Source organism: Fundulus heteroclitus, chromosome 16, assembly GCF_011125445.2.
Source record: "Fundulus heteroclitus isolate FHET01 chromosome 16, MU-UCD_Fhet_4.1, whole genome shotgun sequence".
NCBI lineage: Eukaryota > Metazoa > Chordata > Actinopteri > Cyprinodontiformes > Fundulidae > Fundulus > Fundulus heteroclitus.
Genome location: NC_046376.1, coordinates 31,502,120 through 31,519,232, shown reverse-complemented (window position 1 = coordinate 31,519,232; position 17,113 = coordinate 31,502,120). Strand labels below are relative to the sequence as shown.

General features: G+C 39.4%; 1 protein-coding gene across 6 annotated transcripts in view; it reads right to left on the bottom strand.

Moving 5' to 3' along the window:
• Positions 1 to 17,113, bottom strand: part of plppr2a (phospholipid phosphatase related 2a) — a 90,708-nt gene that overhangs the window by 11,226 nt on the left and 62,369 nt on the right. For 4 of the 6 annotated variants that reach the window (XM_036148460.1, XM_036148459.1, XM_036148455.1 and 1 more), the window contains 4 exons: positions 5,769 to 5,889; positions 4,145 to 4,395; positions 3,707 to 3,883; positions 1,530 to 1,657 (listed from right to left, as the gene is read on the bottom strand). In XM_036148460.1, coding sequence (XP_036004353.1) covers positions 1,530 to 1,657; positions 3,707 to 3,883; positions 4,145 to 4,395; positions 5,769 to 5,889 — 677 coding nt within the window. Of the gene's footprint in view, positions 1 to 1,513; positions 1,658 to 3,706; positions 3,884 to 4,144; positions 4,396 to 5,768; positions 5,890 to 17,113 lie in introns of all 6 variants that reach the window. The other 2 variants (XM_021319197.2, XM_036148456.1) reach the window with 1 other exon arrangement.

Here is a 17,113-nt window from a genome sequence, read left to right as displayed (position 1 = left end):
TGTGTCGATGGCTCAAGGCTACTATTTTGAAAGTTATTGTTGAGCTTCAATCTCTTTTCCTTCCTTCTCCTCTAATCTCTATCTTCCCCGTTTTTTTGGGTTTCCTGCGGATTTTGTCTGAAGATCATTTACTGGGTTAGCTAGTAGCCATCAGTGACGTGCAGTCAGGGAAGGCAAGTGAGGCCAGGACTCACTTGTCATCATGGAAAGAAAGAAAATATATAATGATAACATAATATAAATTGTGATTCACTCAGTCATTTGTAATAAGTATTTATTTTTATCTAATTTCCTCATTTTTGATCATATTTTCTTTAAAATCGCAGACTTTTTGCTATTTTTCATGTAAATCCTTGGTGGCGCTTGATAGCGAAGCCGGTGAGGCCACAGCGAGCTTGGCCTCCCCTGGGATTGCGCAATCCCATGTTAACTGCGCTGGCTTCCATTCCGTGAATGCATCTTCCTGTCTCTAGATCATAAATTGAATTGTTTAAACAGTTATGAACTGATTTTCCATAATTTAATGTATGTGGATTACGAATTGTGTTTTGGTCATCAAACTGTGTGCAGGTAACATGTTTTCGTGCTGCTGGCCGATCATAAACGGCAAAGCACTGGTTGTATGAAATAAATGACCCGCTGCAATGGAAACAAGCCTACTTAAAAGCCCCAGGCTTTCATTTATCCAGGTAAACCAAATCCTGGGGCTTTGAATTCCAGGGGTTTCAATGGAAAAGGGGTTCTTGTCTCTCTTTCATTAAGGCTAGAGTTGTGGAGTGCACAGATATTGGATGTCCAGTGGATCTCTGCAGCTTCTTCAGTTACTAGTGGTCCTCTTTGCTGCTTCTGTGATAAACGCATATCTGGCAAGGAGTGTAAGTTTAGTTGACGGCCATATCTCGGTGGGTTTGCAGTTTTGCCACGCTCTTTAATTTCTTAGATGATGGCTAAACGGTGATCAATCCATGCCAGTCCAAACTAGACTGTACCTGGAGTGTTTCAATGGATTTGCAAGGTCTTTCTCTAACCCTTCATTCACTGGGAAAGATATAAGCTACCAATATATGATTCATACTTTGTCGTCATTCACATGACAGAAGTCCTTGACATCTTACATTTGACAAGGGGAGTGCTGGCCTAGTGGTTAGAGCACAGAGCTACAGTCCCAGAGTTTCTGAGTTCAACTCCCACAAGCTGCCATTCTGGGTCCCTGAGCAAGACCATTGCGCCGCACAGTGACAGCCCACTGCTCCCCAAGGGGATGGGTTAAGATGCAGAAGTGAATTTCTCCATTGTGAGATCAATAAAGTTAAATTATTATTTTTAGCTTGCGTGTTAAGTGCGCAAAGATTTAAAGGATTCACTTGGGTGGTTCAGCTGTGGCAATGGGCTGCATGCATGCTCATTTTGTTAGACAGCAAGAAAAAAGGAAGATAACAGTTTCAGTTAAGAGACAAGGGGTATTAGTCTCAGCTATTTGGTGGACACGGTTGGACTTTACATCCACCCTTACCTGAGTGCCACTTAACTTTTCAAGTGGACTTTCCACACAGGGCAGTGTCACCATGGGCATGCCCAACATAGATTCAGGACGTTGAGGTCGCAGCTGAGGAGGGCTTGGCTGAAACTGTTGGAAGTTGTTAATGACACAGGTCACCTGACAATGGAGAGAGGGAGAAAAGAAAAGTCATAAATGGAAAATATCTCTTAAATGCGACTGAGCTGCTTCCTCAGAGCTAAACATCTTCAGAGAGTCATCTTAAAATGCTCTACTTAAAAACAAAAACCTATTGTAGTAGATTCTTGTTTAAATAATTTTTAAGCATGCAAAATCTCATTGTTATTGTCTTTATCAGAATAAAGAGGGTATTTGTGATGTAACACTGAATGATCTCACCGTTACTTTTTCAGAACAGTTACTAAATACATTCATAAACCAGTAAAGCACAAGCAAGCAACGAGGCTAAAACACAAAAGACAGCTACAGTACATTCACCTTGACAAACATAAGAGTAGTTGGTGGGTTTGTGGCTTAATTGAAACTAAATATATGTCAAAGCCAACCTTAAAAAGCAACTTCCAACCAAATTTTACTTTAACTTCAGCAAAAGATGAAGCCTGCAGATAAAAACCACTGCTGAGCATCATAGCTTCTGCTACACAAATTAATGAGTGTCATAGTGCAACAGCGCCTTTGTTGCAATTTGAGTAAAAGCTCCAGAAAATCAGCAAATGAAAGGCTGTGGCCTAGAGAATGCAAATTCAACTCCCTAGTTTTGTGATGGATCCTAATACAAAATCAAGTTTAACAATCCTCAAATAAACACACATAGAGGTGTCAAAATTATTCAGTTGTTACTCAGGTAGAAGTATAGATACTAGGGTATCTGTAGAAGTTGAAGTATCAACCGAAAGTTTTTACTAAAGTAAAAGTATAAAAGTGCTGGTTTCAAAACTACTTAAAGTACAAAAGTAAAAGCAATTTAAGAAAAACAATACAATTAAGGACAAAAGCTTAGACCTCCCACACCACAGAGGCTTACACATATATGTCAAGATGTTAATGTTGAAATATTTGCCATGGACTACTTGTTTTACCCACATTATTGCCCATTTAGTACAATGCAAATATATTAAAGAACCATATATGTGCACTACTAAGCGTTAAAAAGTCAATCTTCAGAGGCAAGTTTTTTATTATCTTTAGTGCAATGTAAATGTACCGTTACATCAAAGCTAAGATGCAGGAATCTATGAGGGCAACAGATGTAAGATAACAGACCTGGACAACTATATTTGTGTGTTCAGGGCAAGCTTAGGGTAATTAACAATTACCCTCATATAGTTGTCTATATACCGCAAACAGTGATGTCAAAATTAATGATTAATCCAGGTGATTAATCAAAAAGGAAAAATAACTAATAACCCTGACTGATAAATTCCTAATATACTGTTAAATTAGGGCTGCTTTTCACAACATTTGGATGATTTTTTAAAAGTATTCATAGGAAATTCCTATCAAAGTAGATGTCATTATGTGGCGGAAAATCAGAAACCCTGCACATTTTAATAAAGTGCAGCTTCCTTGCACTCATTTTATTATTCATTCATTTGTTTTGAAATGTCAATAACACATTGAACGTGGCCTCAATGGTTAAAATCATCGGTCACTCAAGTGTCACTTACAATTGGTATTGTTCAATATCAATCGTAAACACCCTAAATGGGGTTAAGACTTCAACTGACAGCTTATGTCTCCTTGCTAGAGCACAGCTTCTTTTCCAACATAGCTCTTACATGGCCTGTGTCAAACTGCAAGCAAGATTTTTTTATTTTAAAAAATATCTTTCTAATTGCCACTCTTCTACAATGGACAGAGTTGTGGGGTGTACAGCTAATAGTTATCCCGACAACAAAATCTTCCACCTGAGCTGTTGATCTCTGCAGTTCCTCCAAAGTCACCATGGGCCTCCTGGCTAGTTGTCTAATTAATGCTCTCCTTGGCTAGTCTAACGTAAAAAAAAAAATCCAGCTCATGACTAATACTACAATTGTTTCATAACAGTTACTACATTTTTGCACTGGTCCGTCACATAACGTCCCTATGAAATAAAAACCCATTTTGAAAGCATTTAAAAACTGTGTTTGTGAGTTCACCATGAGAAAATTTGAAGGAGTATGAATGCATATAGACTATAATGCTTACCAAGAACACAGAGATGGATCCACCGGTGAAGAATCCGGCCAGCACATCGGCCCAGTGGTTGCGGTACTCGGCGACCTTCACCACTCCCACCAGCATGGCTAGGCACAGCAGAGTGAGGCTGATGGTGGGTTTGGTGAGCCGGGTGCCCTTGGTTTTAAACACCAACGTCACATACATCTGTACGTAGCCATGCAAAAAAGGAAAGCACAGAAGATCACAACAAACAGAAGGAACTCACAGACATATACATCTTAGTATAACAGCAGGAAGACGGCATCAGACATTGGTCTTCCACGTCTAATCCTTGATCTATTAACAGAATTTTCAATTAACAAGGAAATTAGACTTTTTTTTCTTAACAAAGGCACACCAGAAAAACTGAGAATGAACAAAAACATTTCTAAGAGTGGTTACAAATAGCAGCATGGTCCGACCTACCACAGTGTACACCGCAGAGTACACGCTGAGCGCTGCATCCTTAGATGGGAAGGATTTACGCGCAGACATGACAATCAGCGGGTTGCCTGTGCAGGCGCGGCGCTCTGTGATGTACTGCATGGTTGATTGGCAGCCTAACGCTGTGTAGTTTGGTCGGCAGGCAGACAGGAAATGAGGTGTCTGGTTTCCTGTCACCACCTGGCCGGCATTGGCAAAAATGGCAGTGGTGAATAAGCCGAAGGCATACACACCTGGGTACAAGAGGAGCACAAGTAACAGTAGGGAACGTTAGTGGACGAGGTAATACGATGTTAAAGATTGTATCTTGGAATACGGGAGAATAAACAAAGGCATGTCAAATGTTTGAGATTAGTATCTAGTCTTATACACATGCTTTGAGATGTGTGGATTGAGCCTCAAAATAGCTCTCACACTTTATTACCAGCCAAGGTGTGAAATTTTCACAGGAGTCGTCACCTCAGCTGATTCAGCTCAAGATGCAAACTTGCAAGCTGCTTAATATTCATGAAAGACTGCCTGCAGGGATCCTGAATCTTCTTCCTTCAAAACCTCAGCCCATTTTTTTTAATCGTCCAATTAACAGCTTCATGTACAAGGACTGGATGACAAACTGAAGTGTTGCAGCCTTATCTTTGATGATGCCCTGATATGTTTCTTTAAGTTTTTCGTTCATCCTCAAGCCTGGCTGAAACATAATATAGCTTTCACAGGAAGATAACGGTTGCTCAAAAACTGCGTCCTGTCTTGCCATGCATGCTGGTGGATAAAGAAAAAAGCCTCTTATAAAGGTTTAAATGTGAGAAAATTTAAGGGATTTTGTGTAACGTCCACTTATATATTTTAGCTATCAATACGCCTGAATAAAAATAGTTTATGGTTCAGCAAATGGTATTTAGTGTATTCTGCTGCTGTTTTGCATATTTGTGCTTTTATTACCAGCTGCTAAATCACTGAGAGTGTCAAGATTTGTAATTTTGATTACATTTGTAATTTGTAAGCACCACAGTCAAGCAACTGGTACAATGGTACTGGTGTGTTGGCTTGTTAAGTCCAAAGAAACATATATTTTCTGTAGTTGGGTCGGATCGAGGCCATTTTGCATTCGCATCAGAAGTGAACCACTTCAGAGTCCATTTGGAAGTGGACCGAGACCACCTCAAAAAGTGGATCTTGGTCTGGTTGTTTGGTCCGGACCAGTGTTGGCTTGAGTGTTTTCACACCTGCACAACAGGTCCAGACAAACGGGGGAAACAAACTCTGGTCCGTTTAAAGAGGACCAAACGTGGCAGGTGTGAATACACCCTAAAACTTCGCAAACTTCTAAGATAGCCAAATAGGATCACTTTGTCATAGACCGTCCACACCACTTTGACTGACATTTACTGACAGATATTCAGGCACAACTGTTTTTGAGGCAAACCGCTGTTGAGATCATATTTCCTGCGATTCCAGGATACCGCCTGCAAAGAATAAGTGTTTTTGGCTAGTGCTACAGTCCAGTAAGGGTATTTTGAAGGGACTTGCATGAAAGTAGTTTTTGCAAGCAATATATCATGATGGATATGTTTGTGTGGATTGCAGAGGATAAATACAGCATCCTCACCTAAGAAGCGTACAATTCGTCTGACCAAAGGGTTGAAGTAGCAGCAGTCTGCAGTGACTATGGTCTTCTCCTGCGTTCCCTCCGCCTTGGTGAAGAATGCACAAAGCTCTCCAAAAAGGATCTGTGTGCACAAGAAAAACAAAGCAATGCGTAACATTCTTTAGATTGTTTTTCGGTGTACCTGTTTCTTCGTTGCACTGTCTTGACGCAGAAGGTGGACCAAAACAGGCCACTGCATGACATTTCTTTGTTTATTTTGAATGAATCATTATGTTGGGAAATATGTACTTTGAGTTTTACTTTTAAACATAAAAGGTCTTTTTTGTCATACACTTTTTTATACTGTGTCCTCTCTACAGTAATTCTGCATTTATTTTTCTTTCTTTCAGCCTTGTCGTTTACACAGTTGCAACATTGATATGTTGGATAATTTTTGTGCAACTGGACATCTTGTTAACATGCGAACTGGGCTTCTTTAAAAAAAAAAAAAAAAGACTAACTCTATTGTTCACCAGGTTAAATAAAAGAAAAAATTACAAAGTGACAGACATGATAATGATTTGTTAGAATTCAGCAACTTGCCTACAACGAGATGCTTATGAAGCATAATGTTTCATTTGCTTCATAGACTCCCAGCAGTGCTAAACTAAAGGACTGTTTAATGGTTTTAGGAGTGTGGACTAAATTTGATCAATACTGGTTAGCTAAATCAAAAATTTATTTTTAATGCTTATTTTGATAGTAGAAAATTCTGAATATTATTATATCGACTAGACAAACTTAACTGGAAAGTTATACGACTATCACAGATTCTTTATAACACAATTTGTGATTTGTAAAGCATTTACTCTAAGTGTGGGAACGAAAAAAGCAGATCATTTAGTAATCACCCAATTATTGTCTCATCTCATCTGGGTATGGTCATGTATTGTCTTGTCTCATGAGCTTAATATGTTGTTACACCCGATTTGGTATACTGAAATTATGATGCTACATTATGGAATTTGAAACATGTCCACTATTGACAGAGGTATTTTTATTGTTTGTTTTTTTTTTTGCTTTTTTTGCACTTTCTTCTCAATCAATCAATCAATCAATCAATCAATCAATCAATCAATCAATCAATCAATCAATCAATCAGACTTTATTTAAAGAGCACATGTCATACAATCATATGTACTATAACAATGTCACAACCAACCCACCATTTTTAAACCAAATTAATAAATTCCTATTATGTCTTCAGTAAGACCACTGGAATAAAACATCCATCCATCCATTTTCTAACACGTCTATCCCTTGTGGGGTCACAAGTGGTGCTGGTGCCTGTCTCCAGCTTTCAATGGGTGAGAGGCGGGGTTCACCCTGGACAGAGACAAACAGGACAAACAACCATTCTCGCACACACCTAAGGAGAAATTAGTCATGTCATGTTTTCGGACTGTGGGAGGAAGCCGGAGTACCCGGAGAGAACCCACGCATGCACAGGGAGAACATGCAAACCCCACGCAGAAAGACCCAGGGCAAGGGTGGGACTTGAACCCAGGAACTTCTTGCTGCATGGCAACAGCGCTACCCACTGATGACTTCTTGACGGGCTGGCTGTCAACACCAGTTCACGTTAGCATAAAATAACCCTCCACCACTTTTAAATCACTTGTGCGGAAGCTTTTTAGGTCATCTGTAAAAGAAAGCAATGGTGGCTAAGTGACGGAAAATAAAAATATAAATACAGCTGATTTTTAAGCACAATAATAATCATGTGATTTGGTAACAGTGCCTCTTATCTGCTTAGAATCTTTCTATTGGTGGTGTCAAACTAAGGGGCTATTTCACTGTTTTCAGGGACTCCTGACAGCATTTGATAAATTGCTAATCACATTTCTAAATAATTAAACTTATCAAACCCAAAATGGGAAAATTTAATGCCTATTGCAGATTTGAGAAAGCTTTACTATATTTATGAGATCAAAAAAAGGATGATTACTTACCCAATCCCAAATATTCCTAAACCCTGCTATGCTGTTATGTGGAACTGAATATCAATTATTATCTCGTCTAACAAGATAGATGAATTGTTGTGTCGCGTGGTAGACAGATTGCAATGTAGCAGATTATAAAGAATAAGGCCTTACACATAATAAAACAATATGTGCCGAAGCTTGCAACTAGCCATCTTGACTTTAACCTGTAATCAGATCCAAGCTCTTTTTTTGAGTCTTGGTGTTCATTGATCTGTTTGAAATAAGCCTCTAACATAAAGTGATGTGAAGCAATTCATTTTACTTTGTACGTGTCAGAACAGTGCTGCCTTTATAGACTGGTGGTTTCTTAATGGGACGAAGCTGTGAGGCTCATAAGCATGAGGGGCAACAGCCCTCAAATATCTTTTACCAAAACCTGGCTCGCAGTAATGAATGGCTTTCCACAATACAGATACGCCTCACCTGTAAAATCATTCTGACAATATGCATGTCCCGCTGCGACTGTAGTGGCACCCACTTTATCACTGATCGTGTTCCATCAGCCTCGCTCTTTCTGCACACTTATTCATTCTTTCCCCATTTATGCCTGACTCTGGCTGTGAGTGAGCCACTACACATGCCTGTGGAGTGAGGGCAGAAGGAAATGAAGGAAGCAGAAGGATGGTTAGAGCAAAATGAGGAGAACGATCGGGTTTCTAGTCAAGTCCTGTGCTTCGCGGCTTTTTCATCTGGGCCCAGCCAAGTCAAAAGTGTTAGCAGCCTGCAGGGACCTGGCGAAAGCAACAGTGCTGTGAAGTGCATGTCCAGTCGAATGGTTTATCCAATTAAAACAACAACACCCCACTGGGTGTTCCATGGCAACACTCTAAGCACTAACATGAGCATGAAATCAAAGCTGAGGGGGTTTAAATCAGTAGCTGCAAGGCAGATATACAAGGGGCATCATCATACTGGGAGCATTTCTGAAGCAATTAAAAGACAGAATAGGTGCTGTTGCCATGGGGACTGCTGCTCTGCAGTGGTTCTGAACCTGAAAACCCCCCACAAAATATCAAATAACACTTCGCCGTAACGGATGGACGAGTGATGCCGAACATTCAACCTGGATAAAGTGGCAAAGCATGGATAACGAGACAGGTCTTTACAGAAACTCATTAGCACTATCAGCCCTCTGGCAGCCTTTTCTGTCACCTAGAATTTCTGAAAGTGAATCTATAATTACAGGTATGTTGGTCCATAGCAACAGTGATTGGGATTTTAAAATCAATACAGCCATCACGTTACACCGGCTCCATTCGGCCCGGTTCTTCTTGGCTCTGCCTGCTTTTGATCATTTCAAATACAATTTTTTTTCAGCACCGGTGTGGGTTTTTTCGGCCGTGCTCAGGAGTAGGGGCGATCAGAGCTAAATAGGGCTGAGAGGCGATGTGAAGTAACTAACTGCTGTTCACTGATTGGCCACGGCAGGGTGACCAGACATCCCCAGTTTCCGGATCGACCTGTCCCTGGCAAAAGCTGTAAATGCCCCTGATTTCAGCTTTTAATGAAAGAGGAAAAAAGTTACATGCACCAAGAGCTATTAGCCGGCCCTGTTGCTGACAAGACATAATAAAAGAGCCCAGATATTCAACCAACAAAAATAATTTCACAGTGGTCAAAAGTCTGCGATTTTGTGCTTTAAAGTATTTGTCATTCTTGCCATGGCTATGGAAGAAATATCCTTACAAATAAAATAACACAAACATTATTTGTATTTCTATTTTAGCTTTTTGTTACATGTACAATTATTTATTTAGGTCGTTATTCTTTACCATTTCTCGCAGATTTCTTTAAAGCGCTAATGTCACACAGTAATGCTCAATAGCAGCAGAGCACATAATACTGACTGGATGTGTGGCTAAAGTCACCGCCAGGAGGCTTCACCAGACATTTCGTCCATCCATCCATCCATCCAGCCATCCAGCCATCCAGCCATCCATCCATCCATCCATCCATCCACTTCTGCTTATCCAAGATCAGGTCACAGGGGCAACAGGTCCAAGAGAGAAACCCAGCGACCCTCTCCCCAGCGATGTCTTCCAGCTCATTCTGGAGGACCCCAAGGTGTTCCCAGACCAGGCAGGATATATAGTCCCTCCAGTGAGTTCTGGGTCTTCCCCAGGGTCTCTTGCCAAACCCCTCCAAAGGCAAGGCAAGGCAAGGCAAATTTATTTATATAGCACAATTCAGTACAAGACAATACAAAGTGCTTTACATGATTAAGATATAGCAAAATAATAAAATGTAGAGGGAGGTGTCCACGGGGGCATCCTGATCCTGAAGCAGCAGCTCTCCTTTGAGCACTCTGTGTTGTCTTTGTACTGAAATGTGCTCTACAAATACATTTAGCTTGCCTTGCCTTTGAGGTCCTCCAGGCTAACAGAGCTCCTCACCCTATCTCTAAGGCTGAGGCTGGCTACCCTCCGGAGGTGGCTCATTTTGGCAGCTGGTATCCAGGATCTTGTATTTTCGGTCATGATCCATACCTCATGACCATAGGTGAGGGTTGGAACGTAGATGTACTGGTAAATTAAGAGCTTTGTTTTTGTCTCAGCTCTGTCTTCAGCACAATGCACCAGAGCAGAGCCCCCTTTACTGCAGTGGCACCATTCCATCTGCCAATGTACTTACCATTGTGTGTTTCTTTATTTCTCTTCATTGCAGAGATAACCATTTATAAAAATTAGCAAAACCTACTCATACCTTAATAAGTGTGTTTTGCCAAACGTTTTACCAAATTTTAGATCCATTGTAGATCTAATATGTATTTGATAAAGTTTTGGGGGGGAAAAAATGAGAAACTAGAATTTTCAAGTCTTCCTTCAGTAGTTTCCCCACATTTTAGATGAAGCTAAATTACACCTTGTAAATTACACCAGTGGTGTTCATAATGAATGGCAGCAAATCATTAAGGGATGTTGCTTTTATTTCTTTTGAAGTGAGCCATGAGAGCTTCTTGTATGCCATCTTTTCTAGAAGGAATGATGCTTGCAGAACTGCAGCAGGATGAATTATTCATGTGTCTGTTGCATCCATATGAATCATGTAGTCTTGTTTGAGGAAAAAGCTTGAAATTATCTCTCTTCTGCTGTTAGATTCTCTCTGTCGACCTCCCTGCAACATTTTCTTATGAGTCTGTCACTAATTTGTTATTTCAGAACATGCAAGGGCTACAAGGTCGGGAAAAGTATAAATAGGAACATGTCTAAGCATACTGAAATGGCTCATAGAGAAAAGAGTAGGAGGAGTAACCTGCTTGGGTGTTGCTGGCCATGGGTGTGCCAACTCTGTTGGACTGGAAAGGAACAAAACAATAGCCACAGACATGAAGCTAAATTTGCTCATCATGCATGTAAGAACAGCATCAGGACTATAGAACCCAATTATAGCTGCAAAGATGTTGCTCCTTTGCTCTGTGTGTGAATAATTAGGAGCCGTTTGTGTCACTGTGTATTCAATAAGAATGCATTAATTCAGACGGACAAATCTTATTAGGCCACATATAATACAGAGCTAGAAAATGTTTTATATTAATACTTTGTGTGAATATGCATGAGGTTGTAAAACACTGGCAGCTTAGTTACCTTTCCAAATATATTTTTCCTTAGTTTGGGAAGCTGGGCATCATAATTATCAGGAAATATGTGAATAAAGCTGTAAAGGCCAAATCAGTTACTGTGACAGCGCAGTAAAGCAAAGACACAATGACTGTTTCTGTGTGACTCTTCACCAATATTTGACTCTGGTCATTCTAGTTTAGGCATGGAAGAAACAATCAAAATCTAAATGCATAAAGGAAAAGGACAGATGACAGCATTATCTAATACATCTGTGACTACAGCAGGGATGTACAGGTCAGGGATCTGTGACAATTTGATCAAACAATACTTATTTGAACTGATTTTCTTCCCTTAGATGTCTGACCCACCTTGGTAGTTTTGGAATACTAATTTATTTCAGCACAACTTTACCTAACGGGTTTGTTACAAAAAGCAGAGATGTGGTTATGAGACGCTGTCAAACATAGAAAAAAATTTCATGTTGAAATATGTTGTTTTATGCTCTTTTACAAAAACAGATATGGTATATTATATATAAATAAATACATGATTTCATGCTGGTATACTTTGTTTTAAGCCCTTAAACAAAAAAAATGTTTTATTACATATTAATAAATTAATACATTTTAATAAAGAAACAGGTTTGATTTTTCATTTAGATTTTTTCTCACTCACATATAATCTTGAGCCTTCTCTACACACCAGCAATAATGTCTTCAATTTTTGCCCGCTTTGAATGCACACATGCATACACACAGTTTTTTTTAAAGGCCTGGAAAAGTGTTCATTAAACTTTCCAGGTTATTCCAATGTCTTACACCCTGCTTGCAAGTAGAGCTGGAGTTTAAGACCCTTGAAAAATAAGAATTTCCACAGTTTCTCAAATGTAATGGCACTAGTTAAGTCCAGGTTTCTTAATTTGGCAATGTGATTCAGCCTTAGTTTGTGAAATACAGAGATAACAAATTAATAAGCAAGATATTATGGTCCATGGGTTGGGGATCTGCAATGTTCTCATTGCATAAAAATACATCTTCAGAACCAATCTCGGCCCAAAACGTTGACCTGCACCGCATGATTTACTTTCAGTAATTAACAGGTTAATGCAATCGTAAACTGCAGAAAACACAGGCAAAGTAGCTCCCTCTACATTTATTCCCATCAGCTTCTATGACAGCCTAGACTAGGAGACCCATCCAAGATGGCAGCAGTCCAGGATTTGCTCCAGTATGTAGTGAGGTGTCTATGTTTATAATATCTATGGGTTCTACTGGACCGGAACCTACAGAGTGATCCGTATTGTTTATTGTATTGTGTTTGACTGGTATAGATTTAGACACTGTTGCTGTAATTTAAAAAAAAAAAAAAAACAACAGAAAAAGCAGAGGTGAGTTTTCATCGCTTCGCTCATGAAAAAAAGTGCAATGGGAAGACTTTGAGTCATTTCTACAAACAAAATTGATAAAGGAGCTAACAGGTGGACGTTACCCTCACAAGCTAAAACTAGCTGCCGAGACAACTATTTTTATCCATAAAGCGCCTAAACCCACCGCCTTGTGAGCGAAAGACACTGGAAGAAACATCAGAGACAGGCAGCGCTGGAAGTACTGCTGAATACGAAGGTACCGCCACCGCTGCCGGTACTGAATGTGAAATCACACACCCGACACAAGATCGAAGACCAGATCCTAAGCAAGTGTTATTGAACCTGATACTGGACACAGAGCACGACTCGCCGGGATCACCCAGTCCTATGAGCGGTACATGACATTCATTGTATAATTATTATTAATATTATTATTATTATTGGCATCAATTTCAACGTGCTCCAGTTCAAACTGGAAAGGATTAATGTTACTCATTCCTGTTTTGGCTGGACAGAGCTAGCGTTAAAGGACCTGTTATATGTCATTTACTCAGAATGCATTGTTGCGTGAACAACATGGCGATGTCTGTGTGACAGTTTGTTATTTGAATTTATAAAAACTACTGTCTTTTACTGTATCGTTTTTACATATAAAATAGATATTTCTCAACAAAAGTTTATTGTTACAACTAATCGTGAATCCCTTTAAAAATATTAACACAATTTAGCCAAAATGGCTTCCATCTCAATAGCGTTAGCTATTTTAGTGTTAGCTTGTTTTGACTGACACCTATTTTGATAAATTTTGTCAACCCATGCTCTCTCCAGATCCAATCATATCCCGGATGTCCCACCTTCTCATGCATAAAGCTCAACTTTATCAGCTCTGATGCTGATTCTGGCACTTCCGGCGATTCCCCTTTGAAATTGCTTTCATAACAATGTACAGCTTGTTGAGCCTGACGGGGAACCAGCTTCTAAAAACACAAGCATAAACACTTAATTTCTGCACCATTGATGTCATAATTGCGCATATAGCATGACTCCAGTGACTTTTGGAGTATTTTACAAAACAACCATGGAAAAACATTTTGTTGACTTTTGTCTGACTTCATTTGTGTGTAGGTTTTAGAGAGGTTTTTGTTGTTTTGGGGTGAATCCTTAGAGGGTTCTAAAAACCTGCCAGTAGTGGGGTTTGTGCAGCCATTTTGGGAACAAGGCTGTTGTTTGTCGTTGATTATTTCCAAGCACCCACATAAATAAAACAGAGCATAGTTATGATGTAAGCACGGCTTTCAGCTCCAAGGGTTTACGGATGAACAACAACGACACATGACGTCTCACCCTGAGTCATTATTTATTGAACTAGAGCTAAGCTATAATGCAGAAGCAGATCAAGCTGACCCCAAGCCTTAAGGCTGATTACAGAGAGTCATCAGTTTGATCATATTTTGCAGTGGGCGAACTTAAACCTACTAACTCCAACAACAGATGTTGACACTTTAAACAGTGATCCTTTTAATTTTTCCCTTGAATTTCATATATTTCATTCTGGCAGATTTTGGATAATCCTGCAAACGAGCACAAAAAGGATCAAACATTTTGAAATCAGAGCTCCTTCCAAAAATCATTGCCTGATTAAGCAGAAAACCATTTTGGTGACATACTTAGAGTATTTAATCTAATGAAACTAATCTGCGCTGTTGTCTTTAGACCCATTTCAAAGTAGCACTGCTCTGCACGCTTGGGGAAGATTGGGGAGCTTATTCATGTGTAAAGTACACAGAGATGCCTCGCTGTCACTAACATTCCATTATTTTTCATCATCTACAGTGGCCTCATTCTCTGCAATGCAGAATGTTGCACAAATATGGAGCTAATGCGCTGGTCTGAGTATATCACTCAAGCTTTTCAGGAAGCGTTGTTGGTCAGTGCAACTAACTGATTTCATAGAAAAGAAAAACAAAGGTGTGGAAACATTATGTCTTGTTGTGTCTGCGTGTTATATGTAATCTGTATGCATCCTGAATCGGTGTCTGGCCCATCAAAACTTTAATCATGGTAACACATAGCGACAATAAAGATTATTGATTCTTAATCATCACTTACTTGGACCCAGTTGGACCTTTCACCAAGATTTTTAATGTGTGCTAAGAGGAGCCTGTTAGCTAAGCAGAGTGGATACAGACAAGAGAAAAGCAGTTCTACAGAGGAGGTGCTGCTGATAAAGGATGGAACAAAAAGATAAAACAAGATTACTAAAAAATACTGAGGGATCTCATTTATGAATAAAAGAGCACTCAATGCAGATATCCAAACAGCATTACCTTTGTTATATAATATTTTCACACATTAGAGCTGCATCTAAGGCACAAAGAAACCCAGACTTGACAAGATATCACACTATCACATAGAGATGAAGTGAAGCCTTTGTTCCATTGAACAAGGTGAAACAGTACATCCCAACAGCTGTTATCATTGAAAATCCGCCCAGACACCAAACACATGTTTGTATCTTAACCCTGATCTCTATTCCACATTGCAGAAATACAGCCTCCTCATTATTGTGCTGCAGCATCACTGATCTCTCCTTTTCCAATTATTGTCTTTTTTTTCCTTCCTTACCCTCCAGTGTTTGTTCAGTACTGCAAGGGGAAAGTAGGTTGCACATGCCCTTCTCTTTCTCTCACTATATTTAACCGGTTAAATTGGATGGACTTTTGAGGCTGGTTCCATCGCTACTTTTTTGCAGTTCTTTTTCAGTTTTCCTTAAATTCTGTCGTGGTATATTGTTTGTAGTCAACGTTTTACAGTGATACTTTGACTTAAAACGTCGAGTGACTGACCTCTGGCCAGATATAAAAACAGGATAATACAGAAATACAGCATAAAATGTAATATGATCTGATTGCCTTTATTTAAAACCGTAAGACAGCAACTCATTATTCTTACACCTGATATAAAGAATAAAACCAAAAATAATAAATAAAAACCTGTGACATTTCATAGTACTTTTTAGGTGCCTATTGAATAGAATATTTTTTCCTTTTTGCTGTTCTCCTATATTGAGTTGGAGTTAGCTCATAAAGTAATCTGGCGAGCCTGCATTTGGCTGCTTGTCAACTGTAGCTTTAGGTCACATGACCTAAATAATCAATGCCTGTCACAACTGCAAATATTTTCAAGTTGTCTGCCTTGTAGCTGAGGGCAAAGTGTAGTACCTTTAATCAACCATTGGAGCAACAAAGTGTAGCAGCAAGTGGGGCTGGAGCAAGAATTACACTCTCTCTACTAAAATGTAAACTCAATTAGTTCCACCATCACCATATTAACAAATAAATCACCTTTATCACCATCTGTCATTCGTTCGATGTGTTGCAGCACTTCACTTTACACCATGAGAAGAAAATAAGGCCATATCAGACCCAATATCCTATCCAACCTTTTGAATAAGCCATGGTTGCATTCTGTATTAACTACTAACGTGTTCTTACAGCAGGTCTCCTGTCACACTGTGTAACCCCCCTAAAGTGCAGGTGAGTGCAGGTTCAGTACGTAACCATCAAACCTCGAACCATGCAGGCTCACTATTCTTTTAGTAAATAAGGTCAGTTCCTCTAAGCACTGACTCACCATACTTAGAAAGTACTTCCAGTCTTTTTATTTATGCTTTAAAATTGCTTTAAAATCCTAAACCATAAATGAGAACAGGGACACCCTTCTCTTGTACAGTCGTGAAACAAAATAAGTATATCTGCACCATCACAAACAGCCTTTTTCCCCTCATTTTTTAAATAAAAAAAAACAATTGTTTCCTTCATCTTTTATTTTATTTCCTCTAAAGTCTATATATTTATATATAATGCACAACCTTGGCCAATAAAGCTAATCCTGATGAGATGTCACAGAACACGTTTTCAGTTTATCTAGTTTATTACTCACTTGCTATGTTTATCTCCTTTTATTTTGGCTGTCATCCTAGCTTCATAATTGATTACATAGAACTTGCATGAGTGAATTGGTTCAAATCCAACAGATTTGGCTGGGTGTGCCTGTGAGAACATGTAACTTAAGGTGTAGGGGTATTGAGCCTGGATTCAGATATGATTTCAGAACCACCCTAATGCCAGCTGCCTACTTTGTAGACTAACTCTATTGTATTTCCCGTCCTCTACACCACAGAAGAAGGGATATGCTGGTTAAGGTGGCAGAGAAGGTGTCAGCAGGAATGTAATCCAATGCCATCTTCATTATCTTCATGAGCAGTTTTATGGGAGCTCTTACTATGTAGCAGGCTGAGAAACATCGCAGGCAGTGGAAACTTATCAATTTTATGGATATTAGCTGCAAAGATAGAGCCTCTTTAATGTGCAGGATAATAACAGGATTTTTTCT